The sequence below is a fragment of the Lithobates pipiens genome, unplaced genomic scaffold, assembly GCF_037356315.1.
Source record: "Lithobates pipiens isolate NorthernLeopardFrog02 unplaced genomic scaffold, aLitPip1_a1.2 Scaffold_16, whole genome shotgun sequence".
In the NCBI taxonomy this organism is placed as follows: Eukaryota; Metazoa; Chordata; class Amphibia; order Anura; family Ranidae; genus Lithobates; species Lithobates pipiens.
This window is the reverse complement of record NW_027507748.1, coordinates 647,444,117-647,466,147: the sequence shown is the minus strand read 5'-3', so window position 1 is coordinate 647,466,147 and position 22,031 is coordinate 647,444,117. Positions and strand designations below refer to the sequence as shown.

The window sequence follows — 22,031 nt, the reverse complement described above, 5'->3', positions numbered from 1 at the left end:
TAGTGAGGCGTGAAATCAAAAATTTACGCCCTTAGAAAGCCTGAAGGCGGTGCTTGGTTTTCGGGGCCCTGTACGCGGCTAGGCTCCCAAAAAGTCCCACATATGTGGTATCCCCGTACTCAGGAGAAGCAGCAGAATTTATTTTGGGGTGTCATTTCACATACGCCCATAGCATGTGTGAGCAATATATCATTTAGTGACAACTTTGTGTAAAAAAAAAAAAAAATTTTTTTTTTGTCATTATTCAATCGCTTGAGGCAAAAAAATAAAATATTCAATGGGCTCAACATGCCTCTTATCAATTTCCTTAGGGGGTCTACTTTCCAAAATGGGGTCATTTGGGGGGGTTTTGTACTGCCCTGTCATTTTAGCACCTCAAGAAATGAGATAGGCAGTCGTAAACTAAAAGCTGCGTAAATTCCAGAAAACGTACCTTAGTTTGTAGATGTGACAACTTTTGCGCAAACCAATAAATATACAATTATTGACTTTTTTTTTACCAAAGACATGTGGCTGAATACATTTTGGCCTAAATGTATGACTAAAATTGAGTTTATTGGATTTTTCTAATAACAAAAAGTAGAAAATATCATTTTTTTTCAAAATTTGCGGTCTTTTTACGTTTATATCGCAAAAAATAAAAATCGCAGAGGCAATCAAATACCATCAAAAGAAAGCTCTATTTGTGGGAAGAAAAGGACGCAAATTTTGTTTGGGTACAACATTGCATGACCGCGCAATTACCAGTTAAAGCAGTGCAGTGCCAAATTGTAAAAAGACCTCTGGTCATTTACCAGCAAAATGGTCCGGTCTGAAAGTGGTTAAACACCCTTAATAACCAGACCAATTTTCAGCTTTCGGTGCTCTCACATTTTGAATGACAATTACTCAGTTATGCAACACTGGACCTATATGAAATTTTTGTCCTTTTTTTCAAACAAATAGAGATTTCTTTTGGTGGTATTTAATCACTGCTGGGTTTTTTATTTTTTGTGCTATAAAAGAAAAAAGACAGAAAATTCTGTAAAAAAATGAATTTTTCTTTGTTTCTGTTATAAAATTTAGCAGATTAGTAATTTTTTCTTCATAAATTTTGGCCAAAATTTATACTACTACATATCTTTGGTAAAAATAAGTACAAATTGGTGGATATTATTTGGTCTTTGTGAAAGTTATAGAGTCCACAAGCTATGGTGCCAATATCTGAAAATTGATCACACCTGAAGTACTGACGGCCTATTTCAATTCTTGAGACCCTCACATGCCAGAAAAGTACAAATACCCCATAAATGACTCCTTTTTGGAAAGAAGACATTCCAATGTATTTAGTAAGAGGCATAATGAGTTTTTTGAAGTTGTCATTTTTTCCCATAATTCTTTGAAAAATCAAGATTTTTTTTTTTTACTTTTGTTTTTTTTTTCACAAAATCATGTCATATTATCAGTTTATTTCTCACACAGCATATGCATACCACAAATTACACCCCAAAACACATTCTGCTATTACTCCCGAGTACGGTGATACCACATGTGTGAGACTTTTACACAGTGTGGCCACATACAGAGGCCCAACATGCAGGGAGCCCCATCAGGCGTTCTGGAGCACCCAGGACAATTGTGACATTTCTCTCCTACATGTAAAAATCATCATTTATTTGCTAGAAAATTTCATAGAACCTCAAAACATTATATATGTTTTTTTTAGCAAAGACCCTGGAGAATACAGTGGTGGTTGTTGCAACTTCTTATCTTGCACGGTATTTGCGCAGCAATTTTTCAAAACGCGTTTTTTTTTGGAAAAAAAAAATTTGTGCTTAAAAAAAACAAAAAAACAGTAAAGTTAGCCCAATTTTTGCATAATGTGAAAGATGAAGTTACGCCGAGTAAAAACATGTTACTCTTCAAAATTGCACACGCTCGTGGAATGGCGCCAAACGTCGCTACTTAAAAATCCCCATAGGCAACATTTTAAATTTTTTTACTGGTTACATGTTTTGAGTTACAGAGGAGGTCTAGGGCTAGAATTATTGCTCTCGCTCTAATGTTCGCAGCGATACCTCACATGTGTGGTTTGAACACAGTTTTCATATGTGGGCGGGACTTACGTATCCGTTCGCTTCTGCATGTGAGCACAAGGGGACAGGGGCGCTTTAAATTTATTTTTATTTTTTTATTGTTCATTTTACGTTATTTTAGTTTGACATTTTTTTCCCCCAAAAAAAATTTTTTGATCACTTTTATTCCTATTACAAGGAATGTAAACATCCCTTGTAATAGGAATATGGCATGACAGGTCCTCTTTACAGTGAGATATGGGGTCAATAAGACCCCGCATCTCACCTCTAAGCTGGGAAGCCTGAAATAAAAAACAAAAACAAAAAAAGATTCTGCCTTTGATCGTATTGACGAGTCGGTAGAAGCACCGGAGGGCGGCGGGAGGGGTGGGGGTGTGTCTATGGCTGAGTATTGCAGGGTATCACTGAGTATGGCTGGGTATCTCCGGGTATGGCAATTTATGGCAGAGTATTGGCAGGGTATTGCAGAGTATTGGCAGGGTATTAAAGGGTTAAATTTCGATGAGCAGCGATGTGGGCACTGCAGATGCAGCCCACAGCACTGCTCACACCGATCTCTTCCCCCTCCGCTGTACCGATCGGTACAGAGAGGGGAGGGAGGAACCAACGTCATAACATGAAGCCGGTTTGTTTACAAGTGATCACTCTGTCATTTGACGGAGTGATCACATGGTAACCGGCCGCGATGAGCGGCTGTTTACTGTGGTCACGGATGCTCTCGAGTGAGCGCCCCAGGGGGCGCGTGAGAGCGGAATTCTGGGAGGACGTCATATGACGGCCTCCCAGAGTTAAACAACCGCCCTGTAGCCGTCATTCGGCTATGGGCCGGTTGTTAAGTGGTTAATTATATGTGTAGTATATCAATTTTCTATCGAGTGAATTATGAGACATATGTCCTACTTGTATGTATGTATGTATGTATGTGTGTGTGTGTGTATATATATATATATATATATATATATATATATATATATATATATATATATATATATATATATATATATATATATATACCTTGCAAAAGTATTCACCCCCTTGGCTTTTTACCTCCTATTTTGTTACATTACAGCCTTTAGTTCAATGTTTTTTTAATCTGAATTATATGCGATGGATCAGAACACAATAGTCTAAGTTGGTGAAGTGAAATTGGAAAAATTATATACATAAAACAGATTTTCAGAAATAAGAAACTGATAATTGGCTGGGTGTATGTATTCACCCCCTTTGTTATGAAGCCCATAAAAAGCTCTGGTGAAACCAATTACCTTCAGAAGTCACATAATTAGTGAAATGATGTCCACCTGTGCAATCTAAGTGTCACATGATCTGTCATTACATATACACACCTTTATGAAAGGCCCCAGAGGCTGCAACACCTAAGCAAGAGGCACCACTAACCAAACACTGCCATGAAGACCAAGGAACTCTCCAAACAAGTAAGGGACAATGTACAAGTCAGGATTAGGTTATAAAAAAGAATATCCAAATCTTTGATGATCCCTAAGATCACCATCAAATCTATCATAACCAAACGGAAAGAACATGGCACAACAGCAAACCTGCCAAGAGACGGCCACACACCAGGCATGGAGGGCATTAATCAGAGAGGCAGCACAGAGACCTAATGTAACCCTGGAGGTGCTACAGAGTTCCACAGCAGAGACTGGAGTATCTGTACATAGGATGACAATAAGCCGTAAGTTCCATAGAGTTGGGCTTCATGGCAGAGTGGCCAGAAGAAAGCCATTACTTCCAGCAAAAAAACAAAATGGCACATTTTGAGTTTACGAAAAGGCATGTGGGAGATTCCCAAAATGGTATGGAGGAAGGTGCTCTGGTCTGATGAGACTAAAATTTAACTGTTTGGCCATCAAAGAAAACGCTATGTCTGGCACAAACCCAACATATCATCCAAAGAACACCATCCCCACAGTGAAACATGGTGGTGGCAGCATCCTGCTGTGGGGATGTTTTTCAGCAGTCAGGACTGGGAAACTGGTCAGAGTTGAGGGAAAGATGGATGGTGCTACATACAAGGATATTCTTGAGCAAAACCTGTACCAGTCTGTGTGTGATTTGAGGCTAGGACGGAGGTTCACCTTCCAGCAGGACAATGACCCCAAACACACTGCTAAAGCAACAAGGGGAAACATTAAGGGGAAACATGTACTGTAAATGTGTTGGAATGACCTAGTCAAAGCCCAGACCTCAACCCAATAGAAAATATGTGGTCAAACTTAGATTGCTGTTCACAAGTACAAACTATCCAACTTGAAGGAACTGGAGCAGTTTTGCAAGTAGGAATGGGCAAAAATCGCAGTGGTAAGAGATGTGACAAGCTCATAGAGACTTATCCAAAGCAACTTGGAGCTGTGATAGCCGCAAAAGGTGGCTCTGCAAAGTGTTCACTTTAGGGGGGTGAATAGTTATGCACATTGACTCTTCCTGTTATTTTGTTATTTGTTGTTTTCTTCACAATAAAAAAAAAATCTTCAAAGTTGTGGTCCTGTTCTGTAAATTAAATGATGCAAATCTTCAATCCATCCATGTTAAATCCAGGTTGTGAGGCAACAAAACATGAAAAATGTCAAGGGGGGTGAATACTTTTGTAAGGCACTTAAATTATAATGCCACGCAGCACTTGACCCTCCACGTACTTCATTTAAAGTCCTGCCTCCCTGTTCTCTTTTGTATAAAATAATAGGGATGGAGGCTGAGGACAACGTCATCTCCTCATATATCTGTGGGACCCCTCTCTTTTAGAATGTCAAAATCAATGGTTCCCTATGAGAGCTGTTTTAACTGGCCCAACACACCATGTCCGTCCGACTTTGAAAAAGGTTCCTGCACTACTTGGCCTCGATTTCAGCCCATTGATTTTAATGTAAGTCACATCCCCGTCGGATCATTATCTTAACTGATCCGGCTTGTGGCATGTGACTTGTGCCCTGAGGACCTTGAAGGGGAACAGAGTGAAGATGTCAGCGGTGAAAGCACGCCGCCAGAGGGCTTCGTTTTAAGGTAAGCATTTTATAATATGTTAGTATGTAATGCGATGTGTGCATTTGAGTTTGTATGTGCATATATGTGGGGGGACCTCAATTTTTCAAGGAGAGGGGAGTTATGTGCTTGGCTGTAATTTTTATTTTTTACAATTCCCCTATGTGATGATTTTTTCTTTTTTTGATGACAAGTTCTCTTCAATGAGACATCCAGGGTCTAAAAGATTGCATTGGAAGCATTGGAAATCAAGCATCATATTGGAGCATGCTGACAGGAGTAGAGAGCAGAGGGATGACTTCAGCAGCATGCTGCTGTTCCTTTTATGTCTAATTACAGGCTAGGGGCAGGCTGTGACCTAGTTTTTCAGCCTAACTGCAGCAGAAAATAGGTGGGTCACTAGCCTGTGCTGTCTTCTATGGCCGTGTAAATCTCAGAAATGGCTGGACAGAAATACAAATCCTTCGGATGGTAAAACGGCTCCTATGTCTGCATTTCAAATGCGTATTTAGTTGTTTATCTGGCATTCGGTTGACTTCATGGCGCTGTAGACACGTTACTATATTTTTTTCCTAGTAATCCCATCTGCATACTGTTCCAGTAGTGCTTAAACATGCTTTTTGCATTGGCCTTAATCATCTGGCAATATCCTGCTAAGCAGTGTAATGTTACAGAAACAAACATATGTTTCTTACCTTGGAGAGTACAGAGGTTTTCCGCAGCACTGACACAAGGCACATAATGCGTGCGCGTGCGCGTGCGTGTGTGTGTGTGTGTGTGTGTGTGTGTGTGTGTGTGTGTGTGTGGTGTGTGTGTGTGTTTTTTTTTCCATTTTGCTGATAAGACGCTATGAATATTTTATTGTGAGAAGCTCAACATTCATAAGGATGAGTGAGCAGATATGTACAAGTTTTAATAAAAGAAAAGATCAGAGTAAATAATGTATATTATTTTGTTACAATAAATTCTGAAACTTTGACAGATTCTGTGTTTCTGCTTTTAGGCTCTAAAGGAAAGCTTTATAAAAGCCATAGGGGTCGGACTAGGCTTTAGTCTGCAGCGTGTCGAATTTGAAGTGTCCCCCATAACTATGGAGGTCGGTAAGATTTACACAGAGACCAGAATGTGGCTGGATGAGGAGCCTGAAAACTGGTCTTTTGAGGTAAGAATGTGAAAGGTAACTGTGAAGCTTCATCATCTCTTAGGGTCCCCTTCTTGCATGTTACCATGGCTGTTCAATGAGACTAGGTCACTGGAGAGTTAGGGCATCAGATCAGGCCGCTTCCCTGTACTACTCTGCTATGCTTGGCCGCTTCTCTGACATGCTCTCTTGTATTTTACTGGCTCACCTTCACATCAGCCAATGACCATTTGCCATGGAGGGACCTGGACTGCTTAACATGCAATACTTCCTTTTATCACAGCGAGTGCAATAGTGTGTGTTTTTATCATTTATTCCAATAAATCTACACTTAAAGTGTTTGTAACCCTAAAAAAATAAAATATCGTTCCTTTAAAGCATGTTATACAGCACAGTGCTTGTGCTGTGTAATTTGGCCCTTTTTATCACCTGACATACCTGTCTGATACTGCCAGTTTCTGCCCTCCCCCCTGTAAGCTGACCACGGTTTATCATGGCTGCTGGTTAATTTACTTGCAGGCCACATCAGCATTATGGTTGCCCTCAAAGGGCCGGTTGTATCTGTTAGATTGATATAAATTTGTCCAGGGCTTTTCATTTCTCAGAGAATTAGGTGCAGGAACTCAACCTTCCCCCTCTGTGCTGAACCAGGTGGCCAAATAGCACTAACAGTGGGAGGTTCTTAAAGGGGCAGTAAATACCAGGAATGGGGAGTGTTATGTATGGAGTTCAGGGGTGCTCTGCACACGATGCAGAGTTCAGGGGTGCTCTGTGCACACGATGCAGAGTTCAGGGGTGCTCTGTGCACACGATGCAGAGTTCAGGGGTGCTCTGTGCACACGACGCAGAGTTCAGGGGTGCTCTGTGCACACGACGCAGAGTTCAGGGGTGCTCTGTGCACACGACGCAGAGTTCAGGGGTGCTCTGTGCACACGACGCAGAGTTCAGGGGTGCTCTGTGCACACGACGCAGAGTTCAGGGGTGCTCTGTGCACACGACGCAGAGTTCAGGGGTGCTCTGTGCACACGACGCAGAGTTCAGGGGTGCTCTGTGCACACGACGCAGAGTTCAGGGGTGCTCTGTGCACACGACGCAGAGTTCAGGGGTGCTCTGTGCACACGACGCAGAGTTCAGGGGGTGCTCTGTGCACACGACGCAGAGTTCAGGGGTGCTCTGTGCACACGACGCAGAGTTCAGGGGTGCTCTGTGCACACGACGCAGAGTTCAGGGGTGCTCTGTGCACACGACGCAGAGTTCAGGGGTGCTCTGTGCACACGACGCAGAGTTCAGGGGTGCTCTGTGCACACGACGCAGAGTTCAGGGGTGCTCTGTGCACACGACGCAGAGTTCAGGGGTGCTCTGTGCACACGACGCAGAGTTTAGAGATTTGCTGTGTACAGAGTTCAGTTTCAGGGTGCCCTATGCACACAGTGTAGTGCAGCGTTTAGGGATGTGGTGTGTACAGAGTGCAGGGTTGAAAAGTGCCCTACATGCAGACTTTAGGGGTGTGCTGTGCACAGTATGCAGAGTGCAGCTCACTTTCACAGGCTGTCCACATCTCACTTCCACCCCTCCTTGGCTCTAACCTCTGCACCACTCTCCACCATCCCGCTCCTCTGCACACAACTCCCTCCACTGCCCTGATTACCCCCGAGAAGCTTCCGACCTGCCTGTCGCTTCAGGAGGGAGGATGTACTCATAGGCAGTTGGTGTTTGATGTGGGACATGCCAGTACAGACAATGCTAATGGGGTGGCTTCTCTGTGCATAACGGAATCCTTTCCAATGTCAGTCGAAAAAGGGATTACTGTACCAAGGCTGCTTCCCTGCCTGAGTCCCCATTCTGCCTTAATCCATCGCTGGTGACATTGATAGGGAAAGGGGCAGGTGTGTGAACAAGTTTGCATTCTCTTGACTTCATAGGATTGATTGAGGCAACAAATATAAAAATGACATTTTAGATCTGGAGGGCTGGGAACTTTCTATATGGCCATGTTAGATTGTAGTTGCTATGAAGCAATTGTCTCCCAGGAGATCTAAGCATTATTTATGTTCTGCTTTCACCATCTTTCCAAATGAATCATTTTGTCTGTTAATAATTCATATAGGAATTCCTGCATGGTAGCTGTGCATATCGATCTATAAACTTTAATCTTTTTGTTGGTTTTTGAAGTATATATTTTCCTGCGTCAGAATAAACTACTGTATGTATCATTATGTAAACACGCTTATCTGACTGCCAGAAGTACAGGATTATGTCAAAACACACAATTACTTTTTCTTAGGCAATATTAAGTTAGTGATGGATGCAGAAAGCAAAAAAAAATGTCATCCTTATCTAACTTTTTATACTAAATATTCTCTGCAAGACCAGACACCTCAATATACATCTATTAGTTCCTTTGTTACTGAAGACCTGACTTATGGACTAAGGCCTTGCAACCGCCACCCCTGTCCAGTGGAAGTGCTGTGCAGTCATGAAAGTCGCTCTCATTGGACAGAGGGTGGTGGTTAAAAGTTAAAAGTCCTTAGACCCCTTTCCCACTGATGCACTTTTGCTGCACTGGAACGCATCTTTCCGGGACAAAAGTGCATTCAAATTGTTTGCCTTTAAATTCTATTTTCTTTTCACATCGCTGTGCTGTGTTTTCAGTACGGTTTGAAAAGTGCTGAATCTTTGGTTTGCTTTTAAAAAGCGCACTAAAGATGCACCTTCCATTGAACTCAGGGGGAAATGCACCAAAAATGCACCCAGGGTCTTTTTAGGCGAGTTTTTGACATCACGTGGCAAAAGTATCGGTACCTGCCAGCATCCTTAACAACCAGCGAATAGCTGATTATTAGGGTCCCAGGAGATGCCGGCTTCCTTAAAATGGTTGTAAAGGCTGACGGTTTTTTACCTTCATTAATTTCTTGCATGAAGGCAAAAAACCTTCTATGTTTGCTGCTCCCCCCCCCCCCCCCCAAAAAAAATCCAGACTTACTAATACTCAGCGCCCCCTCTCAATCCAACGATGTGCACGAGAGCCTTGGCTGTCCTGGGATTCCCTCTCCCCAATGGCTGTGAGCCAATGAGGAGAGAGCAGAGGGGGCAGGGCTGAGCTGCGGCTTTATTTGTCATATAGAGCATGCCTCGGGAGCAAGCAGCACTGGTCAAGGGGGAGAAGCCAGGCGCGCCGGCTGCTCTGTGCAAAACCATTACACAAAGCAGGTAAGTATAACATGTTTGTTATTTTTTTTTTTAAAGCCAAACTTTTAATACTACTTTAACAATCAGTATGTAAACACGCCCTTCCTGCTCAGTTATCCCCCTGAGGCTCACCAGGAGTTTAGCCTTCCCCTGCCTCCTTACCTGAGATTCTGGGAGCCGATGCTCCCTGCTGTCCTACCCGCTGTCTCTCCACCTCCTCCCCCTCTAGTGGTAGTATCTCTCCTGCACAAGAGAAGCTGGAGCATGCTGACCACTGGGAGGAGGCACTATCAGTTGTTAAGGACGCTGGCAGGTTCTAGCTTCTTAACAACCACCCGTCCGCATCCTTAAAGTGGTTGTAAACCTTTGTTTTTCTTTTTTTTTAAATAACAAGCATATTATACTTACCTCCACTGTGCAGTTCGTTTTGCACAGTGTGGCCCTGATCATCATCTTCTGGGGTCCCCCAGCGACACTCACGGCTCCTCCCCGCATCGGTAAACCCCCTGGGTGAGGCTCTCTTCTGAGGGGTTCCCGTGTGGGCGAGCTCTCGAGTCCAGCATTTGCGTGCATAGACACAGAATGCCGGACTTGGCCCCAGGTCATTGGATTTGATCGACAGCAGTGGGAGCCAATGGCTGCGCTGCTATCAATCTATCCAATCAAAAGCCAAGAAACCCGGGCAGAGAGGTCCATCGCGTCGTTGCCGAGGCAACAAAGGGCTAAAATGGGGGGGGGGGGGGGATTGGTAACTGTCAGAAGTTTTTTTACCCTAATGCATAAGATGCATTAAGGTGAAAAAACAGAAAGGTTTACAACCCCTTTAACAATAAACGAATAGCTGGTTGTTAAGGAGTTGGCACACGATGGCATCCTCAACAACCAGCTATTCAGACATCTGCGCTGTATTGCAGCACATTTAATACATGCTATGCATTTTTTACAAACCCGATGCATTTTAGAAGCACCGCAGTGTGAACACAGACAAGCAGTCCCCACTTATCAAAGTGAATCTAATGGGAGGATATTCTTGCTGTAAGAATTAATAGGCCTCTTGTGATTTGTGCAATCACACAGGACCTTTACATAAACAGTGGCTAACAAGTTCACTTTAAGAAGTGCCAGATTTATTTTGCAATAATGGAAGTTGCATCAGAATGCAAATACCTTGCTGTAGATTTTTGTGATAAGTTGGACTCCAGTGTTCAGGAAACGGTAATTAATTTTGATTGAATTGTATAGGAAATGCTTCTGGATGACAAGCATCATGTTGCTGTTGCCTTGGGGGACACAAATACAAACAGAGAACAGACTTCAAAGGTAAGCTAACATCTGTAAAGGTGTGCTGCAAGGAAATGCTTGCCGCCTTCTTACCAGGGTGTTGATACACTGGCGCCCTTATTTAATATAGCAGTCACCTGCCTTTTATGGGGTGTAAAGTGAGATGACCTATAAGATCGAATCACATTTTCATCTCACTCTGGTCAGAACAACGTTACGATTGCTGATTAGGTTTGTTTAATCCAAGCAACCGAAGTGTTAAAACAAACCTTAACTTTTTTTGTTTGTTTTGAGTAGAGTAAGGAAGATTCATAACCACTGTCAACTTTTTATTGCTGCCTCTGTTCCTACTGGGTGTTTTCACGCTCTCTCTTTGTCCTAGTGACCATTGTTGCTGAGACAGACTTAAAAGAGAGGTATGGGTTTTTTTTTTTCTCTTTAGAAGTCATACTTGCCTAGGTGGATGCTGCGTCTGCCCCCTCCCGCCAGCTCTAAGACTGAGAACTGAGCAATCAAAGACCACCGATGGCTCGGTTCTCAGTGCTCTGTGAACAGAGAGCTGGTCAGTCACTGCTGATTACTCTGCACTCCTCTGAGCCACAGGAGAAGTACAAGCAAAGCTGGTTTGGCTGTACTTCTCCTTTAAAAGGGAAATCTAACATTTTACACTTGTCACCAGAACAGGAAATGAGGGGACATTTTCTAATGTGGACACCTGTTCCAGTGCAAACTCTTTTTCCCTCAGAGATTCCTGTTGCTCTCTGGGACAGAAGGGTAACCAATATCTTTCAGGACAAAGGCTGCAAAAAATTCAACTCAGACATTTTAATGCATAGTCCAAAAATAAAGAAAACAAGTTTGGCTGTATATATCCTTTAAATTTAAGCTAGAAGTAAACTTTCATCTCTTGCTTTTACCTATAGGTAAGCTTTTAATGAGGCATACCTATAAGTAGTGTAAATATCTTCTAAATGTGCGTCGTTTAGGCGATATTTTACTGAACATGCAGCCAGTGACATCACTGGCGCATGCGCTCTGAAGGAACTGCCACCTGTGATGTTTCTTCAGAGCCCTATGCAGTGAACAGCGGCTCCTGAGCTCATGCACGGGAGTGATATCATTGCGGCTCCGGCCAGTCACAGAGCCGGAGTCGGCAAACCTGGAAGCAAGACGGGTGAAGATGAGAGCGCATGCAGCACTGACATCTTGATGTTGGAAGAGCTTTGTTTTAAGGTAAGTTTCACATAATGTGTTAGTATGTGATGCATACTAGCACATTATGCCTTTACCTTGCAGGTACAAAACAACTAAAATAAAAAAATGTCCCGCAGTTTACAACTGCTTTAAGGTAAGCTTACTTAGGGAAAATGATCCGTACACTGCACTAGGACCCTTTCAACTTTATAATGCGTGCAACGACAAGCAGTCATTGTAAGCATTGCCAACATATTGGGGGGATTAGGGTGAGTTAAGCAGCTGATAGAAAAATTCCATTGCTTCTGGTTTGAACTTTGAGGATGATTTGCTCCACAGTGTCTGTAGCTACAGGGGTCAGTGATGAGCTTGTTTTAAAGCTTATTTACTGCTGTCAGAAACATGGTAATATGTGAATGTCCAAGCTGCAGCATTGTCTCATTGTCTCGTGCTCCATCCACATAGGTAAGTATGAATCTAAAATAAAAAAAAAATCCCATACTTCTCTTTTAACAGCGCTTAGGGTCACTTGATACCCTAATGTTTATTCTGCCGAGATATCATAGGTCCTAAAGCCCTCTGAAGTCTGAGCACTGATCCATATCCTGTATCTCACTGTCTATTTCTTGTGTGGAAGGGAACAGGCCTAATGAAAACCTAGAAAATAAAAGATGCTATCTGTATCAAAATCTACTACCAAATTAAAAACCTGATCTGCCCTGGAAAAAAAAAAAGTTGTTTAATATATTAGACTATAAAATCTAAAATTCTTCAAAAGAAAAAATTTAATTTAAAATTAAAAAATTAAAAGATCATCATCCTCTAAACCAGTGGTCATCAACCCTGTCCTCGGGGCCCACTAACAGGCCAGGTTTGCAAGATAACTGAAATACATCACAGGTGATCTCATTTGCTTCAGTGATTGCAGTATTCTAGTCTGCATCTCCCCAAGGTAATACATAAAACCTGGCCTGTTAGTGGGCCCTGAGAACAGGTTTGATGACCACTGCTTTAATCCCCCTGCCTGCATCTCCCCCACCATGCAGATTTGTAAATCTGTGTGTGTGGGTAGGGAATAACATTAGAAAGTCCTCAAATAAAAAACAAAACAAAAAGCACACTTGTATCTTAACATTTTCGGCTACGTGGTTAGCACATCTGCCTGGCAGCACCAGAGTCGTTGGTTCGAATCCCAACTATGACGCCACCTACCTGGAGTTTGCATGTTCTCCCTGTGCCTGTGTGGGTTTCCTCCGGGTGCTCTGGTTTCCTCCCACAAGACATGCTGGTAGGCTAATTGGCTCTTTTATAAATTGGCCCCAATATGTGTATGTATGAATGTGAGTTAGGGACTTTAGATTGTAAGCTCCTTAAGGGCACGGACTGATGTGAATGTGCAATATATATGTATAGTGCTGGGTACATTGCCTGCGCTATATAAGTACCTTTTGATAAATAAAAATAAAGTACAGTTATCCAAACCCCTGCATATTTCAGACTTGTCAACATTTTGTAGCAATTACAATAGACAATTTTTACTAGTATACAAAGAATGCTGAGGAAGTATGAGGGAGGGAGATATTCTGCAGAAACAAGGAATCCTCCAAGATATCACTGCACAGAATATCCCTTGTGATCTCTGCAAACCTTTAGAAGCATGCACATCCAGATGGATGCAGAAAGCACCTAATTTAATGTAACTTGCTACTTGCAGAACTCCCAGAGCGCCTGGAAGAGCTGGCAGGCATATGGAGGCTAATGTAAAAAAAAGACATGTAAAATGTCTGGATATTTTATGACAGCTCTCAAAGGACAGGAAACGAAGAGGAAAGGTTATGTTTGCAAAATAACTTCATTTGCCTGAATATATTAAAAGAATTAAAGCTTAACTACAAGCAGATATAAACCACACATTAATGCAGTTCAATATTCATTCATCTTTAATGCATATGAGTTTACATGTTGATAAGAGTAAACAAAGAGGTGCCCTCATTGGTCTGCTGCTAATCTTTCTCTATCCAATCAGAAGGCAGGGTGGAGAGAGGACATCATTTTATTCCTTAGAATGATCGTAAAGTCATTTTATTTATACCTACAGGTAAACCTATAATAAGGCTTACCTGTAGGTACAGTAAATATCTCCCACACATGCACGGTTTAGAAGGTATTTAATAGCGTCGGTGATGTCACTCGGGGCATGTGCATGGCGTCCATTGAGAGCGGCCGTGACTTCCACGTGGCTCATACATTCAAACAGCTGGAGCACACAATTGCAAAAGGAAGACTGGGTGAAGATGGAAGCCCTGTTAGTGGGGACAGTGCTACTGGAGGGCTTTGTTTTAAGGTAAGTATTTTTTAACCACTTTGCGACCGGCGCACGCCGATGTACGTCTATTTTTTGAAGAGGGATATCTCGGTTACGGCAGCAGCTGCTGCCACAACCGACATATCCATCTCTTCAGGCGCCGGTCGTATTTACGATAATGGTGGTCTCTGCGGCGGGTTCGCCGCAAGATCACCGTTGGCGGCGGGAGAGGTGCCACCCCCCTCCCGCCGCTTTCCTGCGCCCTCCGCTACTTATCGGAGCCGTCAGTAGCGGCAGAGGTGATCGGGTCCTTTGCTGTGCTGGGTATGGAGACGAGTGAGGCTAAGATGGCCCCCACTCTATACCATAGGATGGCGGAAGCGACGTCAAAACATCACTTCCGCCCATACCTCTTAAAGGCACATTTTTTCAATGTTATTTTTTCAAATTACATTTTTTTTTATTGCATTTAAGTCCAAATATAAGATCTGAGGACTTTTCCCCAGATCTCATATTTAAGAGGACCTGTCATGCTTTTTTCTATTACAAGGGATGTTTACATTCCTTGTAATAGGAATAAAAGTGATCCATTTTTTTTTTAAACGGTGTAAAAATACGATTTTTTATTTTTTTTTAAACTCACCAACCCGGCGAGCGCATACGTGAGTAGCGCCCGGATATTAAAACGTAATCAAACCACACATGTGAAGTATCGCCGCGATCGGTAGAGCGAGAGCAATAATTCTAGCCATAGACCTCCTCTGTAACGCAAAATATGCAACCTGTAGATTTTTTTAAATGTCGCTTATGGAGATTTTTGAGGGTAAAAGTTTGACGCCATTCCACGAGCGGGCGCAATTTTAAAGTGTGACATGTTGGGTATCAATTTACTCTGCGTAATATTATCTTTAACAATATAAAAAGAAATTGGGCTAATTTTACTGTTGTCTAATTTTCTTATTCATAAAAGTGATTTTTTTCCAAAAAAAGTGCGCTTGTAAGACCGCTGCGCAAATACGGTGTGAAAAAAAGTATTGCAATGACCGCCATTTTATTCTCTAGGGTGTTAGAAAAAAAAACATATAATTTTTGGGGGTTCTAAGTAATTTTCTAGCAGAAAAAACTGTTTTAAACATGTAAACACCAAGTCTGAAAAAGAGGCCTGGTCCTTAAGTGGATAATGTACTAGTATGCGATACATACTAGCACGTTATGCTCTTCATTTGCAGGGAGATTTTTTTTGCAGTTTACTGCCGCTTAAAAGCATATTCAAGGCAAAATTGAAAAATACATATTTTATACATCTCTACAATTTTATTGACATTCCCTTCATGTTTTATCCATTTAACATGCTGCAAATACAGAAAAGTAACTGTTGATGTCCCATAAATGTCAGGCAAAATCAAAGGTTTGCATTTATAAAAGAGAGCAAGCAAAACACTTTCAATGGTATAGTTTGTTAGGTTTTACACTTTAATTGTAAGTGGTGTTACCCACCTGGCTGTGTTGTATAAGGGATCTGTGTAAAGCTCAGGAATGGATAGACAAACTACAGAAGAACCTTTGGCAGGTAAAACGCTCTCCTTTGTATATTTACCTGTATATATGCCAAAAGTTTAGTGGTACTTTTTAGTGATCCTTCCTCAAGCGATGCTAGGTCTTCTCTCCTCCTTATCACTCTGTTGCAACTGCTGCCATCTTCTCCCAGTCTTCTATATAGGTTGGCCATGGGTGACATAACTTTCACACATGAGCACAGAAGTTGCATTCACCCTGTATTTAGCATTTAGTCCTGGCCATCTGTATATAGACTGAGTTGTGCATTACTGGAGCTCTGGTTTGTGGAAGGGGGCAGGAGTGGCTGGCTCAATCTCACTAAGAGCCGGTCCAGGGATCTGGGCAGATCCTGACCCTTTCCAAGCCTGGATGGGTTCTGTGACGTCAGCTCCGTGAGCAGAGAGCTGGTGACAGTCAGTCACCAGCCCTCTGCTCTGCCCCCGTGCCACACACTCACTGGAGCGCTGGGCTGTGGAGGGGGCAGGAGTGGCCGGCTCAGGCTCCCTAAGAGGCTGAGCAGGATGCCGGTCCAGGGTATTTTGGCAGATCCTGACCCTACTTGAGCCTGGACTGGTTCTGTGACGCCAGCCGACAGCGGGATGCAGCCCACTGTCTGCTGAAAACGGGTCACTGGAGTTCAGAATGAACTGCACTCCAGTGATCCCCAGGAGAAGTACAGCCAAACGAGCTTTGGCTGTACTTCTCCTTTTAAAATGCAATGTTAGCTCTGTTTTATGTAAATGAAATGCTGCATTAATTTTTCTTGTATATCTGCCTGGGGTTCATCTTTAAAGGGGCGCATTGCCAAAACCCCCTAACCTTTTTTTGTATTTTGAATTTTTTTTCTCGATCTAGTCCTAGTGACATCTTTAAAAAAAAAAACACAGGAAAATCTGATTGTAACCAAAACTACTACCGTATATACTCGAGTATAGGCCGACCCGAATATAAGCCGAGGCCCCCAATTTACCCCCAAAAAAACTGGCAAACTTATTGACTCGTGTATAAGCCGAGGGTGAGACATGCCTGTCCATCCCTGTGTGTGTGTCCGTCCATCCCTGTGTGTCCGTCCATCCCTGTGTGTCCGTCCATCCCTGTGTGTCCGTCCATCCATCCCTGTGTGTGTGTGTGTCCATCCATCCATCCATCCCTGTGTGTGTGTGTCTCCATCCATCCATCCATCCCTGTGTGTGTGTGTCTCCATCCATCCATCCCTGTGTGTGTGTGTCTCCATCCATGTGTGTGTGTGTGTGTGTGTGTGTGTGTGTGTGTCCAACCTGTGTCCCGAGCCTTTGTCCCGAGCCTCCGTCCCGTGCCTTGCCTCCTTGCCTCCGTCCCGTGCCGTGCCTTGCCGCCGTGCCGCCGTGCCTTGCCTCCGTCCCGTGTCGTGCCTTGCCTTGCCTCCGTCCCGTCCCGTGCCGTGCCTTGCCTTGCCTCCGTCCCGTGCCCTCTTCGTCGGCGCCTCGGCGGCCATTGTAAAATTCAAAAGCCTCCGCCTTCGCCTGTGATAGGCGGAACACTGAATTTCCCAGCAGCCTGTGTTCCACCTATCACGGACATCGTATCATCCTCGTCCGTAGTACGAGGATGATACGATGTCCGTGATAGGCGGAACACAGGCTGCTGGGAAATTCAGTGTTCCGCCTATCACAGGCGAAGGCGGAGCCGGAGGCGCGGCTTTTGAATGATAGAATGGCCGCTGTCTGTCTGCTCGACACGCTGATCGAGCAGGCAGACAGCGATGACTCGAGTATAAGCCGAGGGGGGCACTTTCAGCCTCAAAAAAGAGGCTGAAAATCTCGGCTTATACTCGAGTATATACGGTAATTTAAATATGAGTATGATTTAGTTGTATACAATGAAAGCTACAAAGTTGTTGATATTTTGTCATTGTACTGTTTCTTTGGTTTATTATCAGAACGTAAAGAGATCAGTTACGCCATTTACAGTTCTCACCTACAAAGACCTGATGGCCTCAGCTGTTCCACTGTCTGATGAAGACCCCAGCTATTGGGATAGCTTTACTTCCAAACAGGAGCTTCCCCAACGCCAAAGTGCCAAGCCATCATCAAAGTCATGACAGAAGCCTGCAACCTTCCTGGATTTTTGAAGCCTGTTTATTGTTTATGGAGATTAGAAAAAAAAAAGACTGTTGGTTTAGTGCATTTTCCTGAATATCTCCCTCAATGATAATTTTTGGTAATGAACTGTCAAAATTTTTATGCATTTCAGGTCGACATTATAAGTGACAAGAAAGCACAAAGATTTGGGGGAAATATGACAAAAACATGCAGCTTTGAGGGAGGTTTATTTTCTAGTTTTTCCATGATGCAAATAATTATTTCTGGTTTAGTGTGGCCTGCTCTGTTGGTGATGAAGTGTCAGGTTTTCATTTTAGGTGAAATAAAGAAAAAATAGGCGATTGTAATTTTAGATCTTTTATAAATTGTGCATTTGTTACTCCTTATTTGCAGAAGCTTAGTGTAATGCCACACTTCTCCACATGTGTGATGTCGTAATGTACATCTGGCCACAGTGGTAAAATGGTACACATGTAACCCCATCACTGGACAATGTTTTTCCCAGAATGATGTGTTCATAAATATGTACTTTTGTATTGTCTGAGTATGCAAGTGTATGTCCTATACAGACATTCCCGGTGCGACTTTTATCTAAGGGGTACAGTAATGATCAAATGCAGAAATGCTGATTTGACTGCTCCCCTTTTTCTTAAAACTAGGTAGCTGGGGTTGTCTGCTCACACATGACATTGCACTTGTGATGTGATGTGGACAAAATCATCATAGGCACCAGAAGATGGAGTGATAAGATATTAAATCTACTTTTGGTCCCGGGACAGTAAGATTTAAGGTTAACATTTGCGTATACTATATAATTGCTTAAAGAACATCTGCAATTTAACATTGAACGTCATATGACAGGCATAGGTCAGCAATATCAGACCACGGTATGGGTTTTCAAAGAGAGAACAGAAGCTGTTTACCTTCAGACTCTTGCCTTCTGATTGAAATTTTATTATGGCACATCTGCACACAACAGGCAGTCAGGGGAAGGAAGGGGGTGAGTCATCATTTTAAGTTATTTTCTTGTCAATGCCATTTTTATCTTGCGTTAATGAGCTCTATAAACAACAGTATTTTTCTGTAAAGCAGTTGAGGGTAACCTGCTGATTTTGTATGTTTGCCCACTGACAAAGAAATGTTCAGTCTATAATTTTAATGGCGGGTTTATTTTAAATTGATTTGCATTTTAATAAGTGAAAAAGGTATTTGACCCCTTCACAAAACATGACTTGGTATTTGGTGCAAAAACCCTTGTTGACAATCAGAGGTCAGATGTTTCTTGTAGTTGGCCACCACATCTCAGGAGGCATTTTGTCCTCTTTGCAAATCCTCTCCAAGTCATTAAGGATGACATAGGCAGCTTTCCTCCTCCTCCAAACACGGCGAGTAGAGTTGATGCCAAAGAGCTTGATTCTGGTCTCATCTGACCACAACACTTTCATACAGTTCTCCTCTGAATCATTCAGATTATCATTAGCAAACTTCAGACTGGTCTGTACATGTGCTTTCTTGAACAGGGGAACCTTGAGTCCTTTAGGGTGTAGTGTGTTACCAATTGTTTTCTTGGTGACTATGGTCCCAGCCGCTTTGAAATCATTGACACGATTCTCCTGTGTAGTTCTGGGATGATTCCTGGCACTGTTCTCTTGATCATTGAAACTCCACGAGGTGAGATCTTGCATGGAGCCCCAGACCGAGGGAGATTGACCGTTATTTTGTGTTTTTTTCCATTGGAGAATAATCACACCAACTGTTGTCACTCTCTCACCAAGCTGCTTGACGATGGTCTTATAGCCTATTCCAGCCTTGTGTAGGTCTTCAATCTTGTCCCTGACATCCTTGGACAGCTCTTTGATCTTGGCCATGGTGGACAGAATGGAATTTGATTGCTTCTGTGGACAGGTTTCTTTTATACAAGGAACAATCTGAGATTAGGAGTACTCCCTTTAAGAGAGTGCTTGTAATCTCAGCTCGTTACCTATATAGAAGACCCATACGAGCCAGAAATCTTGCTGATAGGGAATCAAATACTTCTTTTACTCATTAAAATGCAAATCAATTTATAACTTTTTTGAATGCATTTTTCTGGATATTTTTGTTGTTCTTCTGTCTCTCACTGTTAAAATAAACCTACCATTCAAATTATAGACTGATCATTTCTTTGTCAGTGGGCAAAAGTACAAAATCTGTAGGGGATCAAATAATTTCCAGACATAAAAAAATGTTTTTTAATTCCAGACCAAAATACATAAGATATATGCTGAACCACTATACGCTGCCTTTAAAACCACACTTGTTCTATGCAAGCTTGTATTGAAGCTGGTGGCTTGTCTACAAACCCCAAAAGCAAAATTTTCGAGTACAAGAAACGTTCCAAGATCCTGTACATGCCTAGTGAGAAAACACAGGTAACATATACAATCAACAAGGTTAAATATACCAGAATATTAATCTCTGAACCTCTTTTACTGGTGGGAAAAAGCTGCTTAAAAAACGTGCCTAAATCCGCATATTGTATGTGAGTTTAGGTGCGTCACGTGTTTTGCATGTTAATGGATTCCATTGGCCAGAACATACATTTATTCTGGCAATTGGAATGAATAAAGGCTCAAGCACTAAACATGCCTAGCGTTTAAGTGTGTTTTAGATGTGTTTAGGTATGTCAAGCATTTTTCTGCCTGTAAACACCTGTGTGTGGATGGACACAGGCTAGCATAGACCATAGACGCGCTTTTACAGACTAAAAAAACAAATGCCTGTAAAAGCTGTGTTTTTGAACCTAGTTGTACATAAAGCCTTACTTTCTGGAGCAGAAATAAAATCACTTTCAGCTTTGCAGAATAGCTGTATATATGTACGCACATAATTATATTTTTATTATAATTATGTATAGAAAATGTAAGGAAGTCATTTGATGCTGGTATCAGAGTTGGCATTGTTAAGTTTTAAATCAGTGAAGATGTAAATAAATGCATCCCCATGTAGAGATTCCTGTTATACTTTTATGTGTGTATGTCCAGGATGAATGAAGTCTGTGCATATGTCCTTAAGGCTATAAAACAACTAAATCGAGTTATACCGTATATTCATATAGAATGGGAGAAAGCAAAGTCAATTAGGTGTTCTGTCATCACATGTGTTGATATCAAACATGCTTTGTTACATCTCATTGCTGATAATCGCCTGCAGCTTTTTGCAACCACTTTCTGCCTACATGCACTTCAGGGCTGTTTTTTTTCCTAATGTGTCAACAGTGGACCTGATCTTTGTAGTGTGTATTGCAACAGTCTTTTGTCTGCAATGGAAGCCTGTGTGGCAGGGTGACAACACAGGAACACAAATAAAAGACAGGGATGGGGCACTATCATACTAAAATAGGAAGTGCATAAACAAGGATCCCTTTTGTATCATCACCAGGTATTATTTTAATAAAAGCTTCTTAGAAATATTGGACGTTGCATTAACCTGTTGGAGCTTATGAGATTTTAGTGATTGGCTTTACCTCTACTTTAAAGCTGAACTCCGGGATTAGTAAATATCCATATATCATAGTCATATGTATTCTTTGTGTGTTTTTCTTTCAGATCTGTGCAGTAATCCAGTGTGAAAGTTTACTTCTGTACAGGAGCTTCCTGTAATAAAGACCACTCACTGCATTTCTCTCCTTGTGCAGGGTGATTGGTCTTGTCTCCACCCCTTCCTGTAGTCTTCTGCAGCCAGCCTGTAGTGGGTGGAGCCTGCTGGATCCAGCCCACAGCTCAAATCTCTGTATAGGTTATGTACAGGAGAGTGATGTCACTCGAACTGTTACAATGTAATATTTGTGTTTGCTTCATAAGCTTTTTGGCTATTAAAGGAATATATTTCAAATAACACACTTGTTCCTGGAGTTCAGCTTTAAGGTTTGGTTTGTGTTATTTTGGTAATAGGTAACCAATATTTGCAGGTATAACCCTAGGCCTTCTGTTTGGTCTAATTAGAACAGAACAGATGTCACTTTTGTGTCTGTGCATTTAAAAACTGGAGCTTTCTGGACCTCTATCAGATCTGGGGGCAGCCAGATGTAAATGGATCTGTGTGCATTTTAATCCCATTACCTCTGTCATGTTTAGGTCCAAAAAAATGGAATAGGATGCAGCAGACCTTTTCCATTTTCTTGGGATCTGGATAGAACCGGATGTAGAGAAGAGATGCAAGTCAGTTTT

At 42.3% G+C, this 22,031-nt stretch overlaps 1 protein-coding gene across 1 annotated transcript in view; it reads left to right on the top strand.

Moving 5' to 3' along the window:
• The window catches only part of AASDHPPT (aminoadipate-semialdehyde dehydrogenase-phosphopantetheinyl transferase), a 79,504-nt gene extending 58,690 nt beyond the window's left edge, over positions 1–20,814 (top strand). Inside the window, exons 4-6 of the mRNA XM_077484338.1 lie at positions 6,079–6,237; positions 10,648–10,725; positions 17,661–20,814. Coding sequence (XP_077340464.1) covers positions 6,079–6,237; positions 10,648–10,725; positions 17,661–17,822 — 399 coding nt within the window. The 3' untranslated portion in view covers positions 17,823–20,814. The remainder of the gene's footprint in view (positions 1–6,078; positions 6,238–10,647; positions 10,726–17,660) is intronic.
• The last annotated feature ends 1,217 nt before the right edge of the window (positions 20,815–22,031 follow it).